Source organism: Vitis vinifera, chromosome 12, assembly GCF_030704535.1.
Source record: "Vitis vinifera cultivar Pinot Noir 40024 chromosome 12, ASM3070453v1".
Taxonomy (NCBI): domain Eukaryota; kingdom Viridiplantae; phylum Streptophyta; class Magnoliopsida; order Vitales; family Vitaceae; genus Vitis; species Vitis vinifera.
The window spans coordinates 22,048,919-22,073,465 of record NC_081816.1 but is presented as its reverse complement, the minus strand read 5'-3'; the positions used below and the strand labels follow the sequence as shown (position 1 = coordinate 22,073,465).

The 24,547-nt window shown below is 34.8% G+C and overlaps 3 protein-coding genes across 3 annotated transcripts; 2 read left to right on the top strand and 1 right to left on the bottom strand.

Annotated features, from left to right (window-relative positions):
- The first annotated feature begins 5,831 nt into the window (after positions 1-5,831).
- Positions 5,832-6,894, top strand: LOC100250800 (zinc-finger homeodomain protein 4). Its single transcript, XM_002264214.3, has one exon. The coding sequence runs from the start codon at positions 5,832-5,834 to the stop codon at positions 6,561-6,563; it is 732 nt and encodes a 243-aa protein (XP_002264250.1). The 3' UTR covers positions 6,564-6,894.
- Positions 6,895-9,025: 2,131 nt separating this feature from the next.
- LOC100245660 (zinc-finger homeodomain protein 2) lies at positions 9,026-10,174 on the bottom strand. Its single transcript, XM_002264255.4, has one exon. The coding sequence runs from the start codon at positions 10,172-10,174 to the stop codon at positions 9,296-9,298; it is 879 nt and encodes a 292-aa protein (XP_002264291.1). The 3' UTR covers positions 9,026-9,295.
- A 2,715-nt stretch (positions 10,175-12,889) lies between these two features.
- On the top strand, positions 12,890-23,329 carry LOC100262993 (ubiquitin-like domain-containing CTD phosphatase). Its single transcript, XM_010659723.3, has 7 exons — positions 12,890-13,312; positions 14,551-14,695; positions 21,002-21,116; positions 21,200-21,263; positions 22,082-22,247; positions 22,567-22,867; positions 23,066-23,329. The coding sequence occupies exons 1-6, from the start codon at positions 13,065-13,067 to the stop codon at positions 22,810-22,812; spliced, it is 984 nt and encodes a 327-aa protein (XP_010658025.1). The 5' UTR covers positions 12,890-13,064; the 3' UTR covers positions 22,813-22,867; positions 23,066-23,329.
- Positions 23,330-24,547: the final 1,218 nt, after the last annotated feature.

Sequence of the window (24,547 nt, the reverse complement as noted above, 5' to 3'; positions counted from 1 at the left end):
TGAAAGAAATTTTCTCACTTAAAAGATGAATTTTGATTCACAACTCATAAAATTTTCTTTCAAACCAAACACCTCCAAAATAGGTCAAGAACTTAAACCTCAAGGAGACCACCTATCTCTCACACTCATGAAACCCTCTTCTAGGAAAAAAAAAGGCTTAAATAGTAGGGTTATAATCTCCATCCAATAACTCAAATTTGTTTGGAAATAATGAGGATTTGACAAATGTGATTGAATCCTCATTGTTCATACATCTATGAAATTCTGGGTATAACAAAAATTGTTACCCTCTAATTTGATCAATCATTAATTGGTCCAAATGTTTCAAACACAAAATTTGACACCCTTAAGCTTCAACTCTAAACTAGGTTGATCAATGTTTGATACCATTCATCACCTCAAAAACACTTACCATCTCCTTTAACAATCTTCAATTATGATCAACTAGGAAATGACAAGAATCCGGGGGAGAATTTAAAGAAATTGAGCAAGGAGAACACAATTGGAATTTTGACCTAGAATTGCCAAAACACAAAGACACTTACACCTTCATATATTACTTTGATCTTTGATTGTTTTAATTATCTGTATTATTTCACAGGTTTAATTTAGATTAATTTATTCACCATTTATATTGTAATATTTGAAAACTCACATTCACCTCCTCTAGGTGTTACTCTACTGAACAAACGATTTTTCAAGCATTAATTATAATAGGTTTTGGGGATCAAGAGGATTCCATTGGGTGAGGACTAGGGGGATTAGATGCATCCTAGCCACCATATCAATATATATGTCCATATATATATAAGCCTATGATCTCCTGAGCTATGAGTAATGGTCAAATAACTCAACACTCTTGTTTCCTATATAAGATGAATTTCAGGGACTCGATGGAGAGTTTAAAAAGCGTTGTCAACTCATAACAGACAAAATCTTAGAATCAATATCTATTCAATGCACCTATAGAACCTTTTGATAAATATATTTGGTATTGATTCTTAGGCTTTTAAAAAAGTTTTAAATTAAGAATTTTTGTAAACATATCAATAATTTGATCATATAAGACTTTTCATATTTCAGTTAACTAAACTTCCTTCTTTGTAATGCATTCTTTAACAAAATAATAGTACGTATAATGGAACCCTAAACCCTTTGGATCGAAATGCAATTTTTGATTTGTTGTTGATATAAATCAATGTTGGTTCTTTTTGTGGATAAAAAAGACTCTTTTAATGGATTTTTTAAACTAAATTATATGACAAACACATAATATGTCATTGAAACAAGTTTTGATTCACAAGTTATCATATTGAATCATTTTTTTAAGTCACAATGAATGCATTCGTAGTGAGGTAAAATTTACGTATATATTTATTACCATGTGCGACATAGGCCTTTTAAATATTTAGATTATAGAGTAGGCTTCTTAATATGATATTGTTAATTATTATTAGTATTGTGATAATGAAACTCTAATGTTGTGTTTGGTTCGAGAAAAATACTAAGAAAAAAATGTTAAGGTATATTATTTTCTCATTTTCATTTATATTATGATAGGTAGAAACAAATAAAATAGAAGTGAAAATTATTAAAAACTTGTATGTTCTCAAATGATTTAATCTTTATATAAAACAAACAAAATAAATCAAATGAGTGTAAAATAACATATAAAAATAATTTATTCCTCTAAATCTATTTTATATTTTTTTTCACATTTTATTTTCTTCCACTGTTTCTCATTATCTTTCTTTGCATTTTCCTTTAGACTATGTTTGCCTTCAAATGTGAGAGAAATAAAATAGAAAGGAAAAGTAGAATGAAAGAAAAAGGTGAAAGGAAATAAAAATAAATTTAAAGTTAATAAATTTTTTTTATAATATTTTAATTAATTAATTATTTATTTAACTCTTCTATATAAAAACTAAATAATCTAAAGATATACAAATTTCTTAATAATTTAATTTAATTATTTTTTACTCTTTTTTTTGCTTCATTTTCCTTTTTTTTTTTCTCAATATTTTATGGAGACCAATCATATACTTAATTTTTTGAGAACCAAAAATACAGAAAGTCTCAAAGTGTGATCAATTTAATTGCATTGTTCTTCATAGGAAATCTTATGGAGTAAACCTTCATTAAAACTTTGGACATTATTTCTTTACATATAAACAATTGACTCTTGCCAAGACAAACAATGAGTACCAATGTCCATGGTCACCGATAGAACTGAAGGCAAGGCAATTGGAACTTTGCATACGAGAAGCTCAAGCAGGTTCTCAATTCTAAGACATATCCTCAAAGCTTAGAGTTTGTAGAGATGTGAAGGAGGGCTTAAGGGAGGAAGAACCATTCCCATAAAACTAATTGCCAACCCTTTGTACTCCTTCCATCTTTTTAGTTGAAAGATGTTTAAGAAAGGGTAGCTGCTGCTGGGAACCCCGGATTCTTTCATTCCTTGGCCCTACAAAGAAATATGACAATTGGTTGCTTTCTCCAATTGTACAAAGAACACTTTTTTTAATCAGATGTGTTTTCTTAAAGCAATAGCTTTCTTAAGTCAATCTTCCCCTGCTCTTCTTCTATTTTTGTTCCAGACTCCTACCTTCAGAATAAAATCTTAAAATCAAAGAAACAGAGTATGCTCTGCACCAATCTTGTGAAGGGTGTTGGGATGCACAAAGCAATGTATGTGTCTCTGTTGTTACATATCTGAAAGAGAGTCATGCCTCTTAGAAACCGATAGTTAAATTTAGTTCTGAATGTTTTAGCCCATGGAAAACAAACCAAAGAATGTAATCAAGAAATCTGCTCAATGCACCTGGATTGTAAAACATAGTTGTGTGAAAGCTTCAACGTATCGACTATTTACAATAAATCTCACTCAAATATCAAACACTATTTGGAGAAGAGAACACAATCCTGACTGTAAATTTGTAAGCAACCTCGTCATTAGAAAGCCGGGTCGTCTCCGACTACACTTGGTTCATGAGCCATGAACAGCTCTTGATACTCAGTAAGGAGAGAGAGGTGGACAGGCAGGTACAGAGCCTGCATCAGTGACCTGAGATTCTTGCAGTTGAAGATCTTATTGATGTCCTCTGTGCCTCTGTAAGAGAAATAGACAGATAAATTCACATATTACCTAGTCCATTCTTGAAGTAAAATGTAAACAAATCTTGGCAAAACCACATTGGGTTCTAGACTTCCAGTCTCAAACTGTTCAAAATGTTACCTACCTATGGTAAGTCTTTCCTTGCTCCTCTTCATATACAATTGTTCCAATTCTGCCATGAATTTTCACAAATTAGTCTATTGAAATGAGCCCGAGGCTGAAAGAATATTCCAAATTAAGAACATGCGATTCAAGAAATCAGACCTGCATATCTGTTGAGCATCTGCACGTTGTAAACATCCATCCATCTTAGAAGAATGTATGACAAGATGTGGACCTACTCAGAGGCAACAATTAGTACCGCTATGAAAGTGATGCACAGGCTAACCTGAAAGAAGTCAAAAGTCATTTACAATATCAAACTGGTATTTTGGCACATCATTTTGTTTGAAGAAAATTATTTCGAGCATAGAAGAAGTAACAGACCTTGCATTGATGCAGTGCACCTTCATTACAGTAGTAAAGCATCTATCAATAAGTAAGCATTTGATGTGAGCTATATGAGACCAATCTTGTCCTTTTGTACAATGGCATCGATGTCCCAGCAAAAGGAGCTTCTTGATCATAATCAAAGAAATGGAGGTGGGTAGTCTCTCTTTGTCACGTATTGGAGCTTAGGGTAGTCAGAGATCCCTAATTCTTGAAGAGAGGTGAGGTGCTGAAGACCCATTTCTATCAAGGATTGTAGCTCAGGGCAGCTTGAATAAATCTCTAAGGGAGACAAGACCTTGAAGACCCACTTTTTTCAAGGATGGCTGATTTCTAATGCTTTAAAAGAGATAAAGATGTTGAAGCCCCTCTTCCCCAAAGGATTGGAGTTCAGGGCCACTGTTGATGGATAATTTGGTGAGAAAGATAAGTGGTTGAAGCCCCTTGCTGTCTATAAGCTTGAGATTTGGATGATGTTCTCAAAGAAGAGTGGAGGGCAGCAGACCCTCATTGGGAAATTTCTCCTCATCTTTGACCTCTCTCTGAAACAACAATTCTTGACAACCATCTAAATTGAATTTCTGCACAGATGAGTGGATGTGCTTCAGCAACCTGAGCTTCGAGGATTCGGTGGGTTCACATTATATACAAGATTAGGACAACCTGCGATATATACATTATAAAGTTAAATCCCCAATTTTGTAGCATGGGAAAGAAATCAACAAGCACAAAACCATGGTACGTTGGTCTTCAAAAGGATCAAGGTAATTAAAATATTCCAATAGCCATAAATTACCTTGACTAGCAAATGAATTATGTAGATGCACAATTCTTTAGATAATTCAAAATTTTGAAAGATAAGTTTTTCCACTTAATGAATCGGAACATAGGTCTTCTGAAGAAAATTATTTTCAATATAGAACATGTACTTGGCTAAATATGACCAATTTATTGTGTTAAGTAGCGATGATGATGATGATGATGAAACTCTCAAGGATGCAAAGCAAAAATCAAATGAGCCTAAATGTGAAGCATGGCATTGTCTGGTCCTCTTGGTGAAAGGGTATGGCCTTTTTCATTGCCAACGCTCAAATGTTGGGGCGATGTCGTTAATCCTTATGCTTTAAAATACAAGGTTTGAAAGGTAGGACAATACAGGATGTTATTCATGGGGCTAATGAATATCCAAACAATAATATAGAAGGTTACGAAACTTTTTACTACCAAGAAATTGATTTTGATTGATTATATCATAAAAAATCATATAGTTTTATTGATAAAGTTGGGTAATTAAATGTTTCCTAATTCCTGAATTATATTTATTGTAAAAACATATATTTCCGGAGAAACTTGATATATTTGAATAATGATATAGCAAAAGTATAATTATACTATTGAACAATAAGTGAATAATGCAGGAAATTATCTTAGTGAGATATATCTATTTCTAAATATCTTTAAACTCTTTTCATTCATATACATGCATATATAGGCAACATAAATGAAGATGCATGTATATATGTTTACATTGGTTGTATTCATATATGTAATCCTTATGGTAGGACTACAAGGAGCCTTTTCACCAGAACTGTTTGTTCCTCACCTTACACACACACACACATAGGTGTAGGTCAACTATGATTACTGTCAGCCCACTAGCATCACCATTATACTACGACAAGAACCATCACTATCTTCTTGTGCGAGGATTTGATTAATTATTGAAGTGTGTAGGAAGAGGAACTGGTTAAGAAATAAAATTACTTAGAGGCACTCTTATACTTTTAATATTTTACTTTTTACTGTTCTCTCCAATGGATCTTTGGTTCATTCAACTTGACTTCCTCCTCTCCCTTATTTTCAATCCTATTTTTGCTTATTAAAGTCTTAAAAATAAGTTTCTATAAAATTCCATTGATAACAAAAATTGCAATTTGAAATCTTCACATAAATAGTTGAATAATGAAGCCTCTCCAAATGACCTTAAACCATAAGTTGAATGATAAATGGTTGAGATTGTAACGGACAATTGCAGACCTAGAAAAAACTAGCAACAAAACGGTTTTGGTAAACCTAGGGGTGCAATGGTTTCTACCTACACTTCCAAATGTCATTTCTTTCTTGACACTCATTGCTCTACTCAGACGTGGTTTTGGCAAAACCAGCAAATCCACATGCAAACCAGCAATTATATATAGCCTCATCTCTTGCTCTTTCTTTCTATCCCATGGCAAGAGTTAGAGTGAAGCCTAACAATGGTGCTGGTGAACTAGGGGGTGAAGGGGTCCGTCCCCAAATCAACCATGAGTCTGTAGTTGAGATTGTGAGATATAAAGAGTGCATGCATAACCATGCAGCCTCTATTGGTTACTATACCATAGATGGATGTGGTGAGTTTTTGAAAGGTGGGGAGGATGGAAGTCCAAAAGCTCTTCTTTGTGCCGCTTGTAAATGTCACCGGAGCTTCCATCGGAAGGAGGTCCTTTTCCATGATGACAACACCAAAGTTTGGTACCTCCATCGCCCTGTGACAATTGCTGCTGCTCCAAATCCACTGCCACGTAATATTTTGCTATACAATTTGAAGGCCCCACCACTGAGTCAACAACAGAATGGGGTATGGTCTGAGAAACTTAGAGGAGGAGAAACCGAGGTGGAAATGAAACGAAGGAAGAAGCCAAGAACAAAGCTGACAAAGGAACAGAAGGAAAGAATGACTGCTTTTGCAGAAAGGGTAGGTTGGAAATCACACAGGCATAATGACCAAGAAATTCGCAAGTTCTGCTCTGATATTGGGATTAGTCGCAGAGTGTTCAAAGTTTGGTTAAACAATAATAGATATGGGAAGGAAGCTACTCTACCACCCTTATCATCTGCATCGCCACCACCACAACCACCATCATCACCACCTCCGCCAATGTCGCCACTTCTCCCACCTTCTGCTCAAGCTAGCATATGACTACATGTTAAATCTATGCTTAGGAAAAAGACTTGTCAATTTTAACATCAGTCTTTTATTTCAAATGTTTTGTTTTTCTTTGTTCTGTTTTGAACTGAACCATGATAACCATGACAACCATTTATGGCTGTTTTTGGCTGTTGTGATTTTCAGCTTGTATTTATTTCAAGTCTCTTATCGTGAATTCCTAGGTGGAGTATGCATGTCTACCTTTGTTTGTTGGTGTTAAAAGTTGTCATTTAATTTGTTTTGCTAAATTTTTAGGGCAATTAAGTGAATTTTAAGATGGGTGTGGATAATTTTAAGCTTAAATATATTGAATTTTGGTAAATATTTCACTAATTATAATTGGGGATTTTTCTATATGGTTAATGAAGGAAGGCTCCATAAGCATCGATCATCATCTTTCTTTGGAAAAATATTATATCTACATCAAGACTTCTACCACCACTTTTACTTGCTATGTGATAGAAAATTGTCCTTTTCTTTCTAAATCTAGAACCTATCATGGTGCTAAGTTTAATGTAGGGCTCATTTTCTCTCATTTACTCTTCCTTCCAAATAGTTTTGGATGTCCATTTAAGGGTTAATTCCTCCCAAATAGCATTAAATCCTACTAGGTCATGAATTTTGTTCTACATTAATGTCATAATTTCCATCCAAAGTATATGCTTTTATTCTATTGGAGAAACTAATTTTGAAGAATTTTCTCACTAACCTTGCAAATTAGTTCTCATCCTCAATTTACTTGATAAAAACTACTAAGAACCTTTTCTTATATTCAAATTTATTTATTAAATAATTTAGTTTGAAAAAAAATTCAAAAAAAATTAGTAGCCATTGCTCTATTTTTTTTATACAATTTATTAGATAGCCATCTCTTGATCAAACAATTACAAAGTTCATAATCACACATTTCAAAATTTGAAACACACATAGTCACCTCCAACCTTGCAAGTAACATTCATCCCCAACCATTTATGTATTAAATAGCCATGAATAGTTAATCTTGTGAGCTAGGAAAGGACCTCCTAAGAGGTAACCTTCTTGTAGCAATGGACACCATTGGAGTGTGATGTTGATGTTTAGTATTTGCTTAGAAAGATGTTATGTGCAATCTTCTTGAATGGTTAATTAGCTACTTTCAAAACTTAACAATGACTTGTGAAGTATTAAGGTTGCTTGGGACTATTGTTTTGATATTTAATGTGAAGGTGGTAGTTTGTCAATTCAATAATTGCTCTGCCAAAACCCAACTTTTGAGCAACAAGTGTTTGTCAATTTGTGTTACAAAAGCTTCTTCGTTAAATCTCCAACCTCGGGGCCTCAAGTAAAAGGACCTTGGGTGTCTTTTGTAAGTGTCAAATGCTACATTTAGAGAACCCATATAGAAAGTCCACACCCTAGCGCTTTTATATACAAGTTTTTGCATACTTTGTATTTCTAAGGAAATCCCATGGATCTTTAAAATTAATCTTTTCATAAAATACAACCCTATTCTCAAGAACATTCTCTTGGGCCCCTCCATTTTCATCATCTCCAATTCTCAAGTCCTTGTGGTATGACTCCAAACTCACCGGTAGCCAGCTCTTGGACTTATGGATGCATGTTGCTTGCAAGGTTAGAGATGTCCATGTGTGTTTCAATTTCAAAATGTGTGATTATAAACTTTGTGACAGTTTGATAAAGAGATGATTATCCAAAAAATCATTTTGAAAAATAGAGAAAGACAATGACTACTAATTTTCTTGAATTTTATTCAAACTAATTTACTTCATAAATAAATTTGGATATAAGAAAAGGATGTTCTTAGTAGTTTTCATCATGTGTCAAAAGTAGTAGATCGAGGATGAGAACTAATTTGCAAATTTGGTGAGAAATTTCTTCAAAATTATTTTTCACATTGAATAAAACTTATACTTTGGACAAAAATTATGAGATTAATGAAGAATGAAATTCATTACCTAGTATGACTTAATGGTGTTTAGGAGGAATTAGAACTTAAATGGACAACTAAACTTACTTGGAAAGCAAGTAAATGAGGGAAAATGAGCCCTTTGTTAAACATAGAACCAAGACAGGTACTACTAGGTGTAGGACCAAAAGAAAATTTTTCCATCATGCATCACCATCTATCACATAGCAAGTAAAAGTGGTGATAATAAAAGGCTTGATGTACATAATATTTTTCCAAAGAAAGATGATGATACTATTTTTCACACTATTTTGTTCATGTGCTATAAAAACTAGAAGGAGATTGTTTACGATTCTATTTGTTTATGAACCTTTCATTTGTTAGTCCTATAAGAAAAATCCCCAATAATGATAAGTGAGGCTGCATATTAGCTAACATTCATTAGATTTGAGCTTAAAGTTATCCACACCCATGTTGAAATTCACTTAATTGCCTAAGAAATTAATTTGGCATATCAAATTAAATGATTTGCAAGCATAAAAAAAGGTGCAAAAGGAAGATATAGGATAAAAGAAAGGAGACAAATTTTAAAGCCAAACAAACAAAGGTAAACATGCATACTCCACCTAGGAATTCACGAAAAAAAAAGACTCTAAATGACTAAAAGCTGAAAATCACAACCACCAAAAACAGCCATAAATGGTTGTCATGGCTCAGTTCAGAACAGAACAAAGAAAAACAAAACATTTGAAATGAAGACTAATTTTAAAATTTTCAATCCTTTTTCTCAAGCAGAGGTTCAATAAATAGTCATATGCTAGCTTGAGCAAAAGGTGGGGGGTAGCGGTGGCATCGATGGAGGTGGTGATGATGGTTGTTGTGGCGGTGGCGGTGGCGATGCTGATGATGAGGGTGCAGGTAGAGCAGCTCCCTTCCCATATCTGTTATTGTTTAACCAAACTTTGAACACTCTACGACTAATCCCAATATCAGAGCAGAACTTGCGAATTTCTTCGTCATTATGCCTGTGTGATTTCCAACCTAACCTTTCAGCGAAAGCACTCATTCTTTCCTTCTGCTCCTTTGTCAGCTTTGTTCTCGGCTTCTTCGTTCCTTCCATTTCCACCTTGGTTTCTCCTTCTCTGAGTATCTCAGATGGTACCTCATTCTGATGTTGATTCAGTGGTGGGGCCCTCAAATTGTACAGAAAAATATTTTGTGGTAATGGGATTGGAGCAGCAACAATTGTCACAGGGCGAGGGAGGTACCAAACTTCGGTTGTGCCGTCATGGAAAAGGACCTCCTTCCGATGGAAGCTCCGGTGGCATTCACAAGCAGCACAAAGAAGAGATTCTGGAGTTCCATCCTCCCCACCTTTCACAAACTCACAACATCCATCGATGGTATAGTAACCCATGGAGGCTGCATGGTTATGCATGCACTCTTTGTATCTCACGATCTCAACTAGAGATTCATGCTTGATTTGGTGAAGGACCCCCTCGGCCCCTAGTTCACCAACACCATTGTTAGACTTCACTCTACCTCTTGCCATAGGATAGAAAGAAAGAGTAAGAGATAAGACTATATATAATTGCTGGTTTGCATGCGGGTTTGCTGGTTTCGCCAAAACCGCCGTTCCAGTGAAGCAATAAGTGTCAAGAAAGAAATGACATTTGGAAGTGTAGGTAGAAACCATTGTGCCCCTAGGTTTACCAAAACCGCTTCGTTGCTAGTTTTTTCTAAGCCTATAATCGTCCGTTATAATCTCACAATACCATCTTATCTCTTTTAGGATTGATAGAATTGAACAAGGTTGAGTTCTCAATACTCATACCATATGGGGAGAAATAGAAAGTAAGTCAATAATAGTCACTACTTCCATGAGGGAAAAATCAGGCATGTAGATATTTTGATGTGAAAATTCATTTTAGAGATATAAAATAAATATTTAGTTGTTCACCATAAAGAATTGCTATAAAGGGTATTATGGAGTATCAATAATGTCATTAAAATGTTGAAGATACTATGAAAAGAAGATAGGTAAACAAAAAACATAGACATCATGAACATATTGTAGATATATTCAATGTTTTTAATCTATTTCAAATCCCATGTTGAGAGATTTAATTATTCCAATCTTGAAACATTATTAAGAATATTGCATGAATTTGTCGTAGTTATTGAGAGAGAGAGAGAGAGAGTTCCTAAAAATGTTATAGTTTTATTTGCTTTAATATTTTTTAATTAAAATATTTCATACACAATTCTCAAATAATGTCAAATTTCACCAAACTTGAGTTTGTTGCCCTTAATATCTTGAGAAGAAACCATTTATCATGGATATCTGATATTTAAATCCACTTAGATGTCATAAATCTTGGGATAACTATTAAGGAAGGAAATGATGTGTCCTTGCGGAATCATGCAAAAACCCTAATATTCCTTCATCGATCCCTAATATTCCTTCATCATTACATTGATGAAATATTAAAAAGTGAAAAACTCACAATAAAGGATCTCTCATTCCCAAGAGTAATTTGAGAGAATGATATGACCACTAAAAGACTATGTTGTTGCCTAAAGCTCATTATGATTGGTTGTATTTGAGATTACAAATTTTAAGTCAATCAGCAAATATGACTCTACGCTATTCAATTAGCTCCCCAAATGAAGCTATGTAGAGAAAAGGTTATTGAAGAAGATATGTTAGAAAAGATTTTATTATTTTTCATACCACAAATGTGCTCCTATGCAAATAATATCGGGAATGTAGATTTACTAAATATTTATAATTGATTTCATTTATTCTAGTTGTTGAATAGAACAACGAGTTTTTACTTAAAAACCACTGATCCTATATGACTGGTTTTGTGTCATTCCCAGAAACGAATGTGATCTCATCCTATGATTATGAATATGGATTGGTCGTGGTACAATCAGCTTAATGAATACTTTCTTAAAGAAGGGTACATGAATAATTTTATGTGTCTATGCATTTTCATTAAGAAATTAGAAATTGGATTTGTAATTATTGCAATGTAAGTTAATGATTTAAATCTTGTTGGGACTTTTGAAGAGCTCACAAGAACAATAAATTATTTGAAAAAAAAGATCTTAGGAAAATAAATTTTTGTCTTAGCTCGCAGATCAAACACTTTTGAAATAAAATATTAGTTTATCAATTAACATATATAAAGAAAATCTTAAAGTGCTTCCATATGAACAAATTACATCCATTAAGTTCTAAAATGGTAATCTATTTACTTGAAGTAAAAAAGGGACCTCATTCGTCCTAAAGAAGATAATATATAAATATATATATATATATATATATATATATATATATATATTTGATCCAAACATACCTTATTGTAGTGTTATTAATATATTGACATAACTTGTAAATAGCATATGACCAAATATAGCATTCTTTGTTAAGTTGCTTGCAAAATATAGTTCTACATCAACTAAAAGACACTTGAATGAAGTCAAACATGTACTAAGATATCTTCATGGAATAACCAACATGAGTTTGTTTTATTTGATAGGATCGAAATATCAATTACTTGGATATGTGAATATTGATTATCTTATAGACCCCCACAAAGCTTGATCTTAAATGGATATGTATTTATCTATAATAAATATCATGAAGATCAATTAAGTAAACAAAAGTATCCACCTTTTCAAATCATTTAGATATTCTTGCAATTCATGAAGTAAATTGTAAATATGTACTGTTAAGGTCAATTATCTAAAATATTCAACAATCATGTGAACTACCATTTATCAAAGATAATGCTACCAAGTTACATGAAGATAGAGAAATGTGAAATTGATGTTCAATAGATTCACTGATACGATAATCTAACATATTTATTTACAAAAGCAATAATCAAGAGATCTATTGGTTGAAGTGTTAAAAGAAAACATAATTATATCTACACGAGAGAGAATAATAATATGAATATATCACACTAGTTTATTTTATTTTATTGGGTCATATTAGAAAAGCTTTTAACGAGGTAGTCATAATGATAATATCGCCACTTTTTCTTTCATTATAGTTTTTCACATTTGATTTTTCTTTAATAAGGCGATATTATTATAATCATTGAAAGGAAGTGTTATAAAATATTTCCATTCACATGAGTGTAAATATTTTTCTAACTTTATGTAAAAGGAATAAAATAGAAAGACTTGCTAATGAAAATATCTTTTGATTCTTCCCCTGTTTCTTTGTCTTTCTACTCACATCTATAAACAATTTTGACTTCTTAATCAGATATCCCCACAAATCATGGAAAAAATCTTATGGACAGCAATTTTGACTTTTAAATCAAATATCCCCATAAAAACGGGGAAAGAAAAGATCTGAACAAATTAGCATTTTCAAAAATAAAAATGGAGACGGTGAAAATTAAAGTATATATATATATATTTTATTTTATTTTTTGCTTTTTCTCCCATTTTCCTTTTGTCCAAACACAACCTAAAGTCGTAAACCCCTCAAAACAAGGATCCAAGGACCAAAACCCAGAAAGCTTTTATTTTACACTCAAAGAATCAGAGAGAGAGAGAGAGCAATGGCGTCGTCATCATTATCGGAGGAGGAGCTGACGCTGACGGTTAAGTGGAGCGGCAACGAGTACACAGTCCGAGTCTGCGGAGACGACTCGGTGGGCGAGTTGAAGCGCCGAATCTGCCAACTCACCAATGTTCTCCCCAAGCGCCAGAAGCTTCTCTACCCCAAACTTGGCTCGAAACTGGCCGATGACTCAGTTCTTCTCTCTCACCTCCCCCTCAAGCCGTCTCTCAAGATGACGATGATTGGGTATATTCTCATTTTTGTTTTCTCTTTTATTTTGCTCCGTTTCTCGCCAATCAGACGGACGGAGGATGGTTTTTTAGCGACCCAATTTCTTGTTTTTTCATTTTTTTTTTTCTGTGTGTATTTGAGGTTAAGAAATTTTTTCTATCTTTTGGTTTTCTGATTTTCTCGGGAATCAGACAGTGATTGTGGTAATTAACTGGGGCTTGACTGTTTTGGGTTTGGGATAACTGAATTTAGTTAATTCAAGTGTTGGGTGAGGTTTTGGTGCTTTCAAATGCCGCAAAAAGATCGAATTTTTTATTTTGCCTTTTGTTTTCCTCCGTTTTCTCGTCATCCAAACAAGCGGATCGTCCATTTCTAGTCCGGTTGCCTTTTGGTCTTTTTTTTTCTTTTCAATATGGCATTGCATAATGTTAAAAAAAATTTGCTTCTTTTTTTTCCCTGCTCCTAATTTTTCTGACGAACCAACAATGGTCGTAATTTTAGCCTTGGAAACCGACACTTTGATTGTTTTGGGCCATGGAGAACTAATTCAAGTACAATCCAATAGTTGGGTGATTCATGAACATTTCAAACACCCAAAAAGATCAAAACTTGATTTTCTTGCGTTTTCCTTGATTTTTCGTGGCAGTCAAATGGAAGCTTTGGGCTTGGCGTTTCAAATTTTCTTGTTTGGATGGTTTGAGTTTGGAGTGGTGGTGATGGTACTGGTGAGAACAAAATTGTGATGCTTACTGGGTTTGGAAGAATTGGGGGTTTTAAAAACTCAATTTGAATGTTCGAAAGGTTAAAGAGAAGGAAAGAAAATGCTGAAAATAGATTGAACGAGGACTTAATTTTTGAATTTTCGGCATTTACCTTCCATTTCTCTTTTTCTTGGTCCAAATTGAATCTAAGTTTAGCAGTTGAGAAGTTACTGGAATAATGGCAGAGATACATTTGGCCCAAACTTGCCTTTCTTTTCTCTTTCTTCTTCTTTTCCTTTCCCCTTTTCATTTTCCCAATAGTTTCTGACAACCAAGCAGTCCCTTCAAAAAGTTTTATGTTAACGAAAGTAAAATAAGAATCATTGGTATCAAATAGCTCTATTTTTCGAGGGTGATACCTGTAATCATCACAGAGATCTTGGTAAATTTCAGACTGGTGAGCAGTTCAATTTGGTGCTGACATTTGTCTGATTTCTGAATTGATTATTTTGATTTGATGTACACGTTTCTGATTTTATTTCTAATTTCCAGTACCGTTGAAGACGATATAATTGTGGATCAAGTAGATTCGCCCGAGATAATTGATGATTTTGAACTTGGGCAAGATGAATCTACTGATATCAAAGATAAAGAGGTCAATAAGCAGAAATTGAGAAGACGTATTTATCAATACAAGGTCAGTCACTGTTAATACAAAAAATTTTGAAATGAATTGTCATATTTTGGGTTATCATTATGGAAATAAGTGTGGAGGTATTAAATTTTTGGCTAAGATTTTTAAACTTGGATATGCATCATCATGGGCAATTTTGAATTGGGGAGGTGAGGGTGGAGGGGGTTATGAATTTTTAGTCTCTAATGAGAGAAGTTTATGAATGCTTTGGAAATGTAGAATCGATAATTATCTTCTTCATAATTGGCTAACTAGCTAGCTGATGTATGAGTCACAATTACTGTTTTTACATGTATATTACACTAAACATTGGTTCATTGATGTTCTTGCATTAGTCTTTGTCCAAGCAGCTCTTTTCTGAATCAGAGGCAAAATAGAAGGCAGCAGTTAGGAACATGTTATCATTTTTTCCGCTTCTTTTTCAATATAATTCTCTTCACAAATATATGCAGTTTGAGCTTTTCAAGACCTTTCAATTGTAGCCTTCCAGAAGATTCTTAAATAAGTAGATATGTAAAGCTCCCCAGTCATTCTTAGTCATTCTTCCTTTCCTGCATCCAAACTTATTTTCCAATTTTTCTGTTTCATGTATTAGACTTTGTTAAAGATTCTCTCACACACTCTCCTAAACCCGGATAACAGATAACAAATAAATTTTATACTGGGATAGTTGGGTCTGTTCTGGAGTTAGCTCCCCTTTATCTCATGATTAGATCTCAGTCTCTCCCATTTATTTATTGACTGCAGTGATCTTGTTGAGCAGTTGACTTGAAATTGTGTCCCTGAACAATGGGAAAAGATGAGCCAACTAGAACGCCATCATCAACCAATAGGTCATGAGAATTTAGTTGGGATCTACCCCTGGACCCCTGAGATGTTAACAGACATTTGACTTACCAACTTGAGGAAGGCTTAAGCCACTGATAAAAGGTGCCACAGTTTGATATACATCAACCAGTACCACATGGATGTGGATGGAATTGATGCAAATGAAGCTAGCTAGAAGCTTTAACAACCAGCTCATCCTGCTGGTATCACTACCTCAATATAGCCAGTTATGTCTGCTTCAAGGATAAAGCACTTTGACAACACTGTTTTCTTGGCTGCCACTGCTACCAAAGCAAATGGAAATTCATTGTCTTTATTTGCTTTGGCCTTCCATTTTGGGTGTGTGGACAGTGAATACCTTTTGTGTTCTCACTTTGCATAGCACAACTAGGGTTTTTGTTTCCTATCCCTTTTTATGCATCAAAAGGGACCATATCTTGTTAAAAGATGCTTGTTACCATCAATGGTTTCAAAGGCAGAAGTGTAAAAATATCTTTGAGTCTAAGTGCAAGGAGCATGCCCATTCAAAATAAGGCACATGCTTTAGAGAATTATATAATAAATATACTTGCGAAGAAAACCAATGATGAAACTTTCCCATTTTAGAAAAACGATTGTATCACAATTATGTGCATTGAATTATTCAAGAACAGATTATAACAAAATATAGGGGGTGTACTAATTCATCCACAATGGAGATTTGTGTGTGTGAAAGAGAGAATCTGTCATGGAACTATGTTAGGTTAGCAAAATAATTCTATTAAAATTATGCACTTGGGATTTTCTTTGGTCTGGGGCGGGGGAAGGGAAAAAAGATCATCTTATCAGATGGGATGTTGTTAGTAGACCAAAGGAGTTGGGAGGTTTGGGTTTTAGGAAGACTTCTTTGAGAAATATTCCTCTCTTAGGGAAATGGCTTTGGAGGTTCCCTAGAGAAAGGAATGGTCTTTGGCATAAGGTTATTGCGAGTATTTATGGGACACATCCTAATGGATGGGACGCCAACATGGTGGTTGGATGGTCACACAGATGTCCTTGGAAGGCTATTGCTCAAGTTTTCCAGGATTTTTCCCCTTTTGTCCGCCTAGTGGTGGGGAATGAGGAGAGAATTCGTTTTTGGGAAGATCTTTGGTGGGATAACCAAACTTTGTGCTCTCAATTTGCTGGTCTTTATAGAATTATTTATGTGAAAAACCTCACTGTCTCAAATGTCCTTGGCAATTCCTTTCCACTATCTTGGAATTTTAATTTTCGTTGCAATCTTACTGATTCAGAAATTGATCTCCTTCAGAGATTGATGTCCTCCCTTAGTTCAGTGCTTTTCTCTCCTTCTTTGGCAGATTCAAGAGCGTGGTCTTTGTCATCATCAGACTTGTTTTCAGTGAAATTTTTTTTCTTAGCCTTGTCAAAAGTCTCAAATCCTATCTTGTTCCTTTCGGCCAAGTTTTTGTGGAGTTCTAAAGCCCCCTCAAAGGTTAAGGCTCTCGCTTGGTTAGTAGTACATGGGAAGGTTAACACCAATGACAAGCTGCAATTGAGAAGACCCTACAAATCCCTCTCTCCTCAATGGTGCATTCTTTGCAAAGGAAATGGAGAATCGATCGACCACCTTTTTCTTCATTGTCCTGTTACTATTGGACTCTGGCACAAGTTGTTCAATTTAGCAGGGTTGGTTTGGGTCCCTCCAAGGAGTATTGAGGACATGATGGTTATTGCTTTTAAAGGTTTGGGGAATTCTTTGAGAGGCAAGACACTTTGGCAAATCGCTTGCCTTACTTTGTTATGAATGGTGTGGCAAGAGAGAAACAATAGGATTTTTGAAGATAAGGGGAGAACGGAAGAGATGTTATGGGATTTGTTTCTTTTCTATTCCTTTCTTTGGGCCTCTTGTACTGTAGCTTTTAGAGGAGTTCCTCTAAGTGTTTTACAACTCAACTGGATTGCGGTTTGCGCTTCAAAAGTTTGAGAGTGTTGGGGTTTTTCTTCGTTTTTAGTTTACTATAGTTGGGTGTTTTCTCTTTTGTTCAATTTTTGTTTTTGTGGGAAGGACCTCTTATCCTTCTCTTGTTTTCTTCTCTTTCTGTTGTATCTCTTCTTTCTCTTGTATCTTTTCTTCTATTAATATATTTTTCTTCCTTTTTGATAAAAAAAAATTATGCACTTGGGATTAGTCAAAAGCAGATTAGAAATTTAGAACAAAGAACTGAGGATGTATTCTTTTGCTTTGAAGATTGGCATGTGCATATGTATGTGTATAGAAAGGGAGAAAAAAAAAGAGAGAAAACCCACAAAAGGCATGCCTTGTGTGCATGCCACAATCTGAAACCAGCAGAGAACCACCCGAATGCACCTTAAGCCTTTTTCGTGCCTTGGCATGCTTTAATCATAGGAAGGCAACTTGTCTTTCAGTGATGTGGTCACTTGTGCAAATGTTCCTAATCCTTATTAAATGCTCAAGTAGCATTAATTATTTGCAATTTGGTCACTTGTGCACTTGTAATGTCAAGTATTTCACATTTCAAAGTCAGAATATATAAGCTAGTAAAGCGTCTCCAAAGGTGTTGCTTTTTGTTGAAATTGTTTTTCAGGAGCTCTCTTATATAGAAACTCTCTTTTACATCAAGTACATTATGGGGATCCAGTGTCTTGTCAAAGGTTGGATTCTGTGTAGGAACTGTGGTAAAAGAAGATCTTTATCATCAATCAGCTGATGAGAAAGGGTAGAGTCTTAGTAAATTGGTGTTGCATGTGCAAGCCGCATGACAAATTGGAAAATCATCCCCATGTCTATTGTTAAGTAGCCTGTTGCCTTTTGATTCTTCTATGCTCTACATTTGGTGTGTCTTGGGTTTTGCCCAAGTCAACAAAGAAGACCCTTTCTAGCTGGAATGAGTATTTCTTAGGTAAAAGAAAAAGGTATGGAGAATAGCCCTCGTAAATTTAATTTGGCACCTTAGGGAGGAGCAGAAACCAGGAACTTTTGAAGCTTGGCAATGTTGAAGCTGATTCTGAATTTTTTTGGTTTTCAAATCTCCATTTGTATGGTGTAAGGATTTATTGGGAATGGGTGTTCATCCTTTTTGAACTTCATTGATAGGTTGGCTTGGGCCAACACCTTTATCAGCCTTTTGGGGCTTTTCTTCTTTTTTGGTTGGGTTTTCCCTACATTTTTTTTTTGATAGATAAAGAAAATGTATTATAAATAAAATAGGGTATACATGATGTATACAAAGTAGCCACAAGATCCAAAAAGAAGAGTGAAAACACAAAACTAGCAAACACGCCTTACATATAGCCTAACCAATCCACAAATGCTAACTTTGACAAAGAGTTGTTGCTAATATACAATTTAACCCGATCCCAAAAAATATTTAAGAAAGAATTTTTAATTGTTTGATCTAAAGCTTTCACAATTATTGAAGGTTCTCCTATTTCTCTCCCTCCATATGGTCTAGAACACATAATGGAGCAACCTTCCAAACCTTTTTTCTTCTTTTTTTTTCCCAACAAAGGAACGACCCCAGCTAAAGAGAAACCCCCTAATTGAAGAGCACATCATCCACTATACATAGAACAAAACAAAAACCAATTGCCACAAATTGCGTGCTATCGTGCAATGAAGGAGAATATGATCACTCGTTTTTTTATCATCTTTGCACATGTAACATCTATTAAGGATCTTCCAACCCCTCTTTTTGAGCTGATCCAAAGCCAAAATCCTAGCCCATGTAATTTCCCAAGTAAAAAAAAACTTACTGTCATTGGGACCCAAAAATTCCAAATTATATCATGAGGGAAAGACTCCACTCTCATACAAGCCAAAGAAGAGTAGAAAGACTTAACTGAGAAGGTGTCATTCTTTGACCCCAATCACACTATAGTATCCTCAGCGCTAATGGAGTAGTCATACAATCTCCCAAAAAATACATCGACCTCCTCAAGCTCCCAATCATGTAATTGTCTAACAAACCTAGAACCTTAGCTACTACCATCTTAGATGTTAACCACCTAAGCATCTTTTGAGGAGGTTATAGAATAAAGAGCTAGAAACAATTCCCTCAAAGTAGTGTCCCACACCATTTGTCTATCTAGAATTTCACCTTGTTGCTGGCTCCAACCCTAACCCTTGAGAACCTCTCATCCACCTTTGATTGTCTTCCACACACCCACATCATACCCCTCTCTCACTTCTTTAGTGCACCAACCCCCTCTTTCTTGCTCATACTTTCCTACAATTACCCATATCCAAAGGGGGTTCCTTTCACTCACAAATCTGCAAGACCATTTTCCTAACAATGCCTTATTAAGGATGGATAAATTTCTAATGTCCAAACCCCTTTTTTGTTTTTCCATGCAACAAACAAACCAATTCACCAAATACGACTTGTGAGTCAAAGCTCTCCCTCCCCATAGAAAATCCCTCTGCATCTTTTCCAATCTCACAGTTAGCCTTCTTGAGATGGCAAAGATAGACATGAAATAAATCGGTAAGCTAGATAAAGTGCTCTTTATCAGAGTTTATCCTTCCCCCTTTGAAAGAAATTGTCTTTTCCACAAAGCAAACCTTTTCTGAAAGCGTTCTTCCACTCCTTCCCAAACCTTATAGGACTTGTGAGGGGCTCCCAAAGGTAGGCCAAAATAGGTGGTAGGAAGAGCACCCACCTTACAACCAAAAATACCAGCAAGCTCCTTCAAGTTTGAAACATCTCCAACAAGGATCAACTCACTTTTCTCTAGGTTGACCTTTAGCCTTGATATCGCTTCAAACCACATGAAGATCCAACTCAAGTACTCCAAGTTCTCCTTGCTAGCATCACAAAGAATGAGTGTGTCATATGCAAATAACAAGTGGGGGACTTCCACCCCCAAACCATTTCTACCCCTTATGAAGAAACCATCAATAAAAGCCCCTTCTTTAGCCCTGAGCAGAATGTGAGAGAGAGAGTTTCCATTGCTAGAATGAAGAGATATGGGGACAAAGGGTCTCCTTGTCTCAACCCCTTAGAGCTTTGGAAGAAACCTGAAAGGGATCCATTTACCAAGACTGAGAAGACTTTCCTTATGCCAATGTTTTTCCCTCTCTTTGGCATTTTCTAATAAATTTTCTGTTGCCTATAAAAATCTAAAAATGTATATATTTTCCTATACTGCTTCCCTTTCCCATTCAAATCAATTCGTCTATTTACATGGCTGTTATTTACAAAAATGTTGCTTCATTTTGTTGTTATTAATGGTTTCCAAACTTTTCCATGATACTTTCTCCATTGGTTTCCTAGGTTTAAATCATATTTAGGACAAAAGAGTTTTTGCATCTTTAACTATTCACCACATAGTAGTCCTCTTATGTAGAATATCTTACTGTGATGTGACTGATACTTCTTCAAATGGCATTTTTAACTTGTATGCAGAGATTAGAACTTGTAGAATACGTTGGCACTGTTTGAAACTCGTTCTGAATGTCTATAATGTTTCTTTTTATAGATTGAACTCCGGAACCCATGCCGTGAGGGGAAAAAACTGCTTGTGCTGGATATCGATTATACTCTATTTGATCACCGTTCAACAGCAGAGAACCCTCTTGAACTAATGCGGCCTTGTAAGCAGTCCCTTTGTGGCAATTGTACTTTAGTCTTTTGTGTTTGTTCTAGTGACAAATGATTTAAATATTGTCTTGTGCAGATCTTCATGAGTTTCTCTCAGCTGTATATGCTGAGTATGATATCATAATATGGTCTGCAACCAGGTCAGATTTCCCCTTTTTTTCTCACCTTTTTGCAAGCGCATTTCATGGAAAGAATGATGAATCTGTTTGCCATAACTAAAAACACTGCTACTCTGTTCTTCCTCTTTTTATGATTTTATGAATTTATTTTATAAAAGATTTCCTATTTGGCATAAAAGCTTCCAAATGTCATGCACTGCCATTTGTTGAAATATGCTTGACTTGTGATGCCTTTATCTTTGTGTGTGAGCGCGCTCTCCACATGTCTTAAATTACACCTAGTGCTAAACTTATTTTGCATTCTCCTTTAACTTTTTGTGGTCCATATTTCATGATGACTTCTGTTGGATAAGATGTCCTCATAAATCCTGCTTTCATAATAGCAAGTTGATAGGACATCTATAGTCAGTCAATTCATAGATTGTGAAATTTCCTTTTATAAATATAAAAATAAAATTCTAATTTACTTTTTTATTTGGATGATATAGCTCCTAAGATTTAATCTGTGCATGATAGTGGCAAGCATGATGACATCTTATCTGATGGTAGGATTTCCATCATGTGAACATGTGTGTATACATGTGGTTGATATCACAAACTAGTGGGTCCTTTCTCCTTTTGTTATGACATGGTAACCATTAGTCCATCTTTGGAGAACTCATTCAAAACACATTTATATGATGAAACTCTCCAATAAACCATGTAATGGGGAGGCTCAGGAATCAAACCTAGAACCTCCTGTCCTTAAATGGAAGTGCCTTTCAATTGAGGTGCCTGTTGAATCATTTTTCCCTTAGGGGGATATATGATGCTATAGTTGATCTGTTTCCTATCTGCAGCATGAAGTGGGTTGAATTGAAGATGGGACAACTTGGGGTACTCAACAATCCTAATTACAAGATTACAGCTCTTCTGGACCATTTAGCAATGATTACAGTTCATTCAGATTCTCGTGGGCCCTTTGATTGCAAGCCACTTGGTTTGATATGGGGTCAATTTCCTGAGGTCTGATATTCCATTTTTTTTTTTCCTCCCCTAGTTTTTCTTTTCTCTTCGTCTTCATCAAATCCATAGCTGGTTAAATAAGTCTTTATTAAAGAAAAGGAAAATGATCTCCTCCTCAAAATCATAGGAAAAATTGAAACTCGTCTTTTGAAACCCTAAAATGATTATTTCAAACCAAACAATATCGTGCAGATGTTACAAAATATAAAATAGATTATTTTCAAATGCTATATAGAAAATTGAATTATTGCATTTTTCTTGTGGGCCCAATGATCTTCCTACTTGACAATAGACTGGTGGTATCTTGTTATTTTTGCAGTTCTACAGTTCAAAAAACACCATCATGTTTGATGACCTTCGAAGAAATTTTGTGATGAACCCACAGAACGGTTTGACAATCAAGCCATTCAGGAAGGCTCATGCTAACCGAGACAGTGATCAGGAGCTCGTGAAGCTCACCCAATACTTGCTTGCTATTGCTGAGCTTGATGACCTAAGCAGCCTCAATCACAAGAACTGGGAGTCATACAATGAGGACAATTTTAAGAGACGCAGGCACTCATGAGTGACCTTGGCTGCTGCTGAGATTTCAACATTTGTTGCTTATATCCACTTTTAAGGTATGTGCATTATATTATTAGTTTGATTATGGTCCAGATCCACAAAAACCTCTCTCTGCTGCCTCAGGTTATTGTGTCTTCAAGATATGACTTGAGTGCAAGAGTAGGGTTTTAGAATCATTATTACCATGAAACACATTCTCTTTCTATAAAGCAGCATAAATGTATACATCCATTAAAACCCTCCTTCTGTTTCAGGACAGAGTACTTTCGTCTTCCATGGGTGGCTGCGAGAGACTTCAATCCACAATGGAGTTTCTTTAGTATCCGCTCATCGTTGGTTTACACTACATGCTGCTTATACATCTTTGTCTTTTCTGTTTTGGTTGAAGTTAAGAATGGGAAGAAACAAAACTTACGTGATTGCATTTCAAGGAAAACGGTGTGTGGAGGTGTTCAAGACCAAGATATTGAATGAAAAATGAAAAATCATAATATTATAAAGAATTTGAACTTCTCCTAGATTTTCTCTGTTTCGTCTTCTTTATTTGATGCTAAACAGTTTTATGCTTAGAATTTTGTGGTAGATGATCATTTGCTAGACAAACTAGCTGGTAGCGTTTACATAAACCCGAAAATCCAAAACTAGCTGGTTAGAAAAAATTTGGGAGGGGATGCAAATGGGTTGCAGTCCTCTCCCTTGTCTGCTCTGTTCAATTCCTCGTAGCTGAACTTGACACCTGCAGCTGTGAGTAGTCATGGGGTGAAGATGGGATCACTCCTTTACGCTGCTGGTGTTGGAAGGTGAGGTCAATAGGCATCATGCAGGTTGATTTGCTAGAATAGATTGTTTTGATTTAGTCATGCAGACCATAGGAGGAACGAAAAACCTGAGAAGAAAGTTGAGAGACATGTCCCTGAATGGACCTGGCAGTCCAGGTCGTCGAGGAAGATGGAGATTGCCCCAGAAAATTGCCTACTCTCAACACCTTCTCCTTCAATTTATTAAGGTTATGCCTGGTTCTTGGAAAAATACTAAGGAAAAAAAATTTAAGAAAAATGTTTTTTTCATATTTGATTATCTTGTGAATTCAAATGGTAGTGTATATTTTTCTCCTTGTGATTGAGTGGTTATTTCTCGTGGTATTAATTTGTTCATTAGATAAGCATAAGTACTTTTAATATTATAAAATATTTTAAAAGCATTTATTATATTTATAAAGCAAAAAATAAATTTACATTAAAAAGGAAAATAAGAAGATATCGTTAATCTTTTTCCTTAATAATAATTTAAATAAAAGTTATAAATATGATTTTAATGGATTATTCATCTATTATTAGAAAATATCTAAAGTTTAAAGTAAAATATTAAAAATAATTTATAAAAAAATTATGTAAACATGTATTATATTGTCCAGGTCAACTTACAACTTACACTTATCATGACTAATCTCGTGGATCTTGAAGTTAATGATTGGATAAATCCTCAAGTGGCCCTAAGGGAATTCAAACTATTGACCATTGGGGTATATAAACATGTACTATTACAAAATATGGACAAAAGGAGAGTTCAAAAAAATTATTTTCATGAACAGTGTATTTTAAGAAAAATAATTTTCATTTCATGCATTGAAACAGTATTTACCTCACAATACTCGAAAATGTTCTTATATGTATAAGTTGTCATACATACCAACCCAACTTATATAAGAATAGTATATCATTCGACAAATAAAAATG

What these genes read in the sequence shown, in the direction of transcription:
- LOC100250800 (XM_002264214.3), top strand. Translation starts at nt 5,832, where the DNA reads ATGGCAAGAGTTAGAGTGAAGCCTAACAATGGTGCTGGTGAACTAGGG.
- LOC100245660 (XM_002264255.4), bottom strand. Translation starts at nt 10,174, where the DNA reads ATGGTTTCTACCTACACTTCCAAATGTCATTTCTTTCTTGACACTTAT.
- LOC100262993 (XM_010659723.3), top strand. Translation starts at nt 13,065, where the DNA reads ATGGCGTCGTCATCATTATCGGAGGAGGAGCTGACGCTGACGGTTAAG. An exon ending in TCTTGAACTAATGCGGCCTT is followed by an intron (nt 21,117 to 21,199) that starts GTAAGCAGTCCC and finishes TGTCTTGTGCAG; the next exon opens with ATCTTCATGAGTTTCTCTCA. An exon ending in ATAATATGGTCTGCAACCAG is followed by an intron (nt 21,264 to 22,081) that starts GTCAGATTTCCC and finishes TCCTATCTGCAG; the next exon opens with CATGAAGTGGGTTGAATTGA.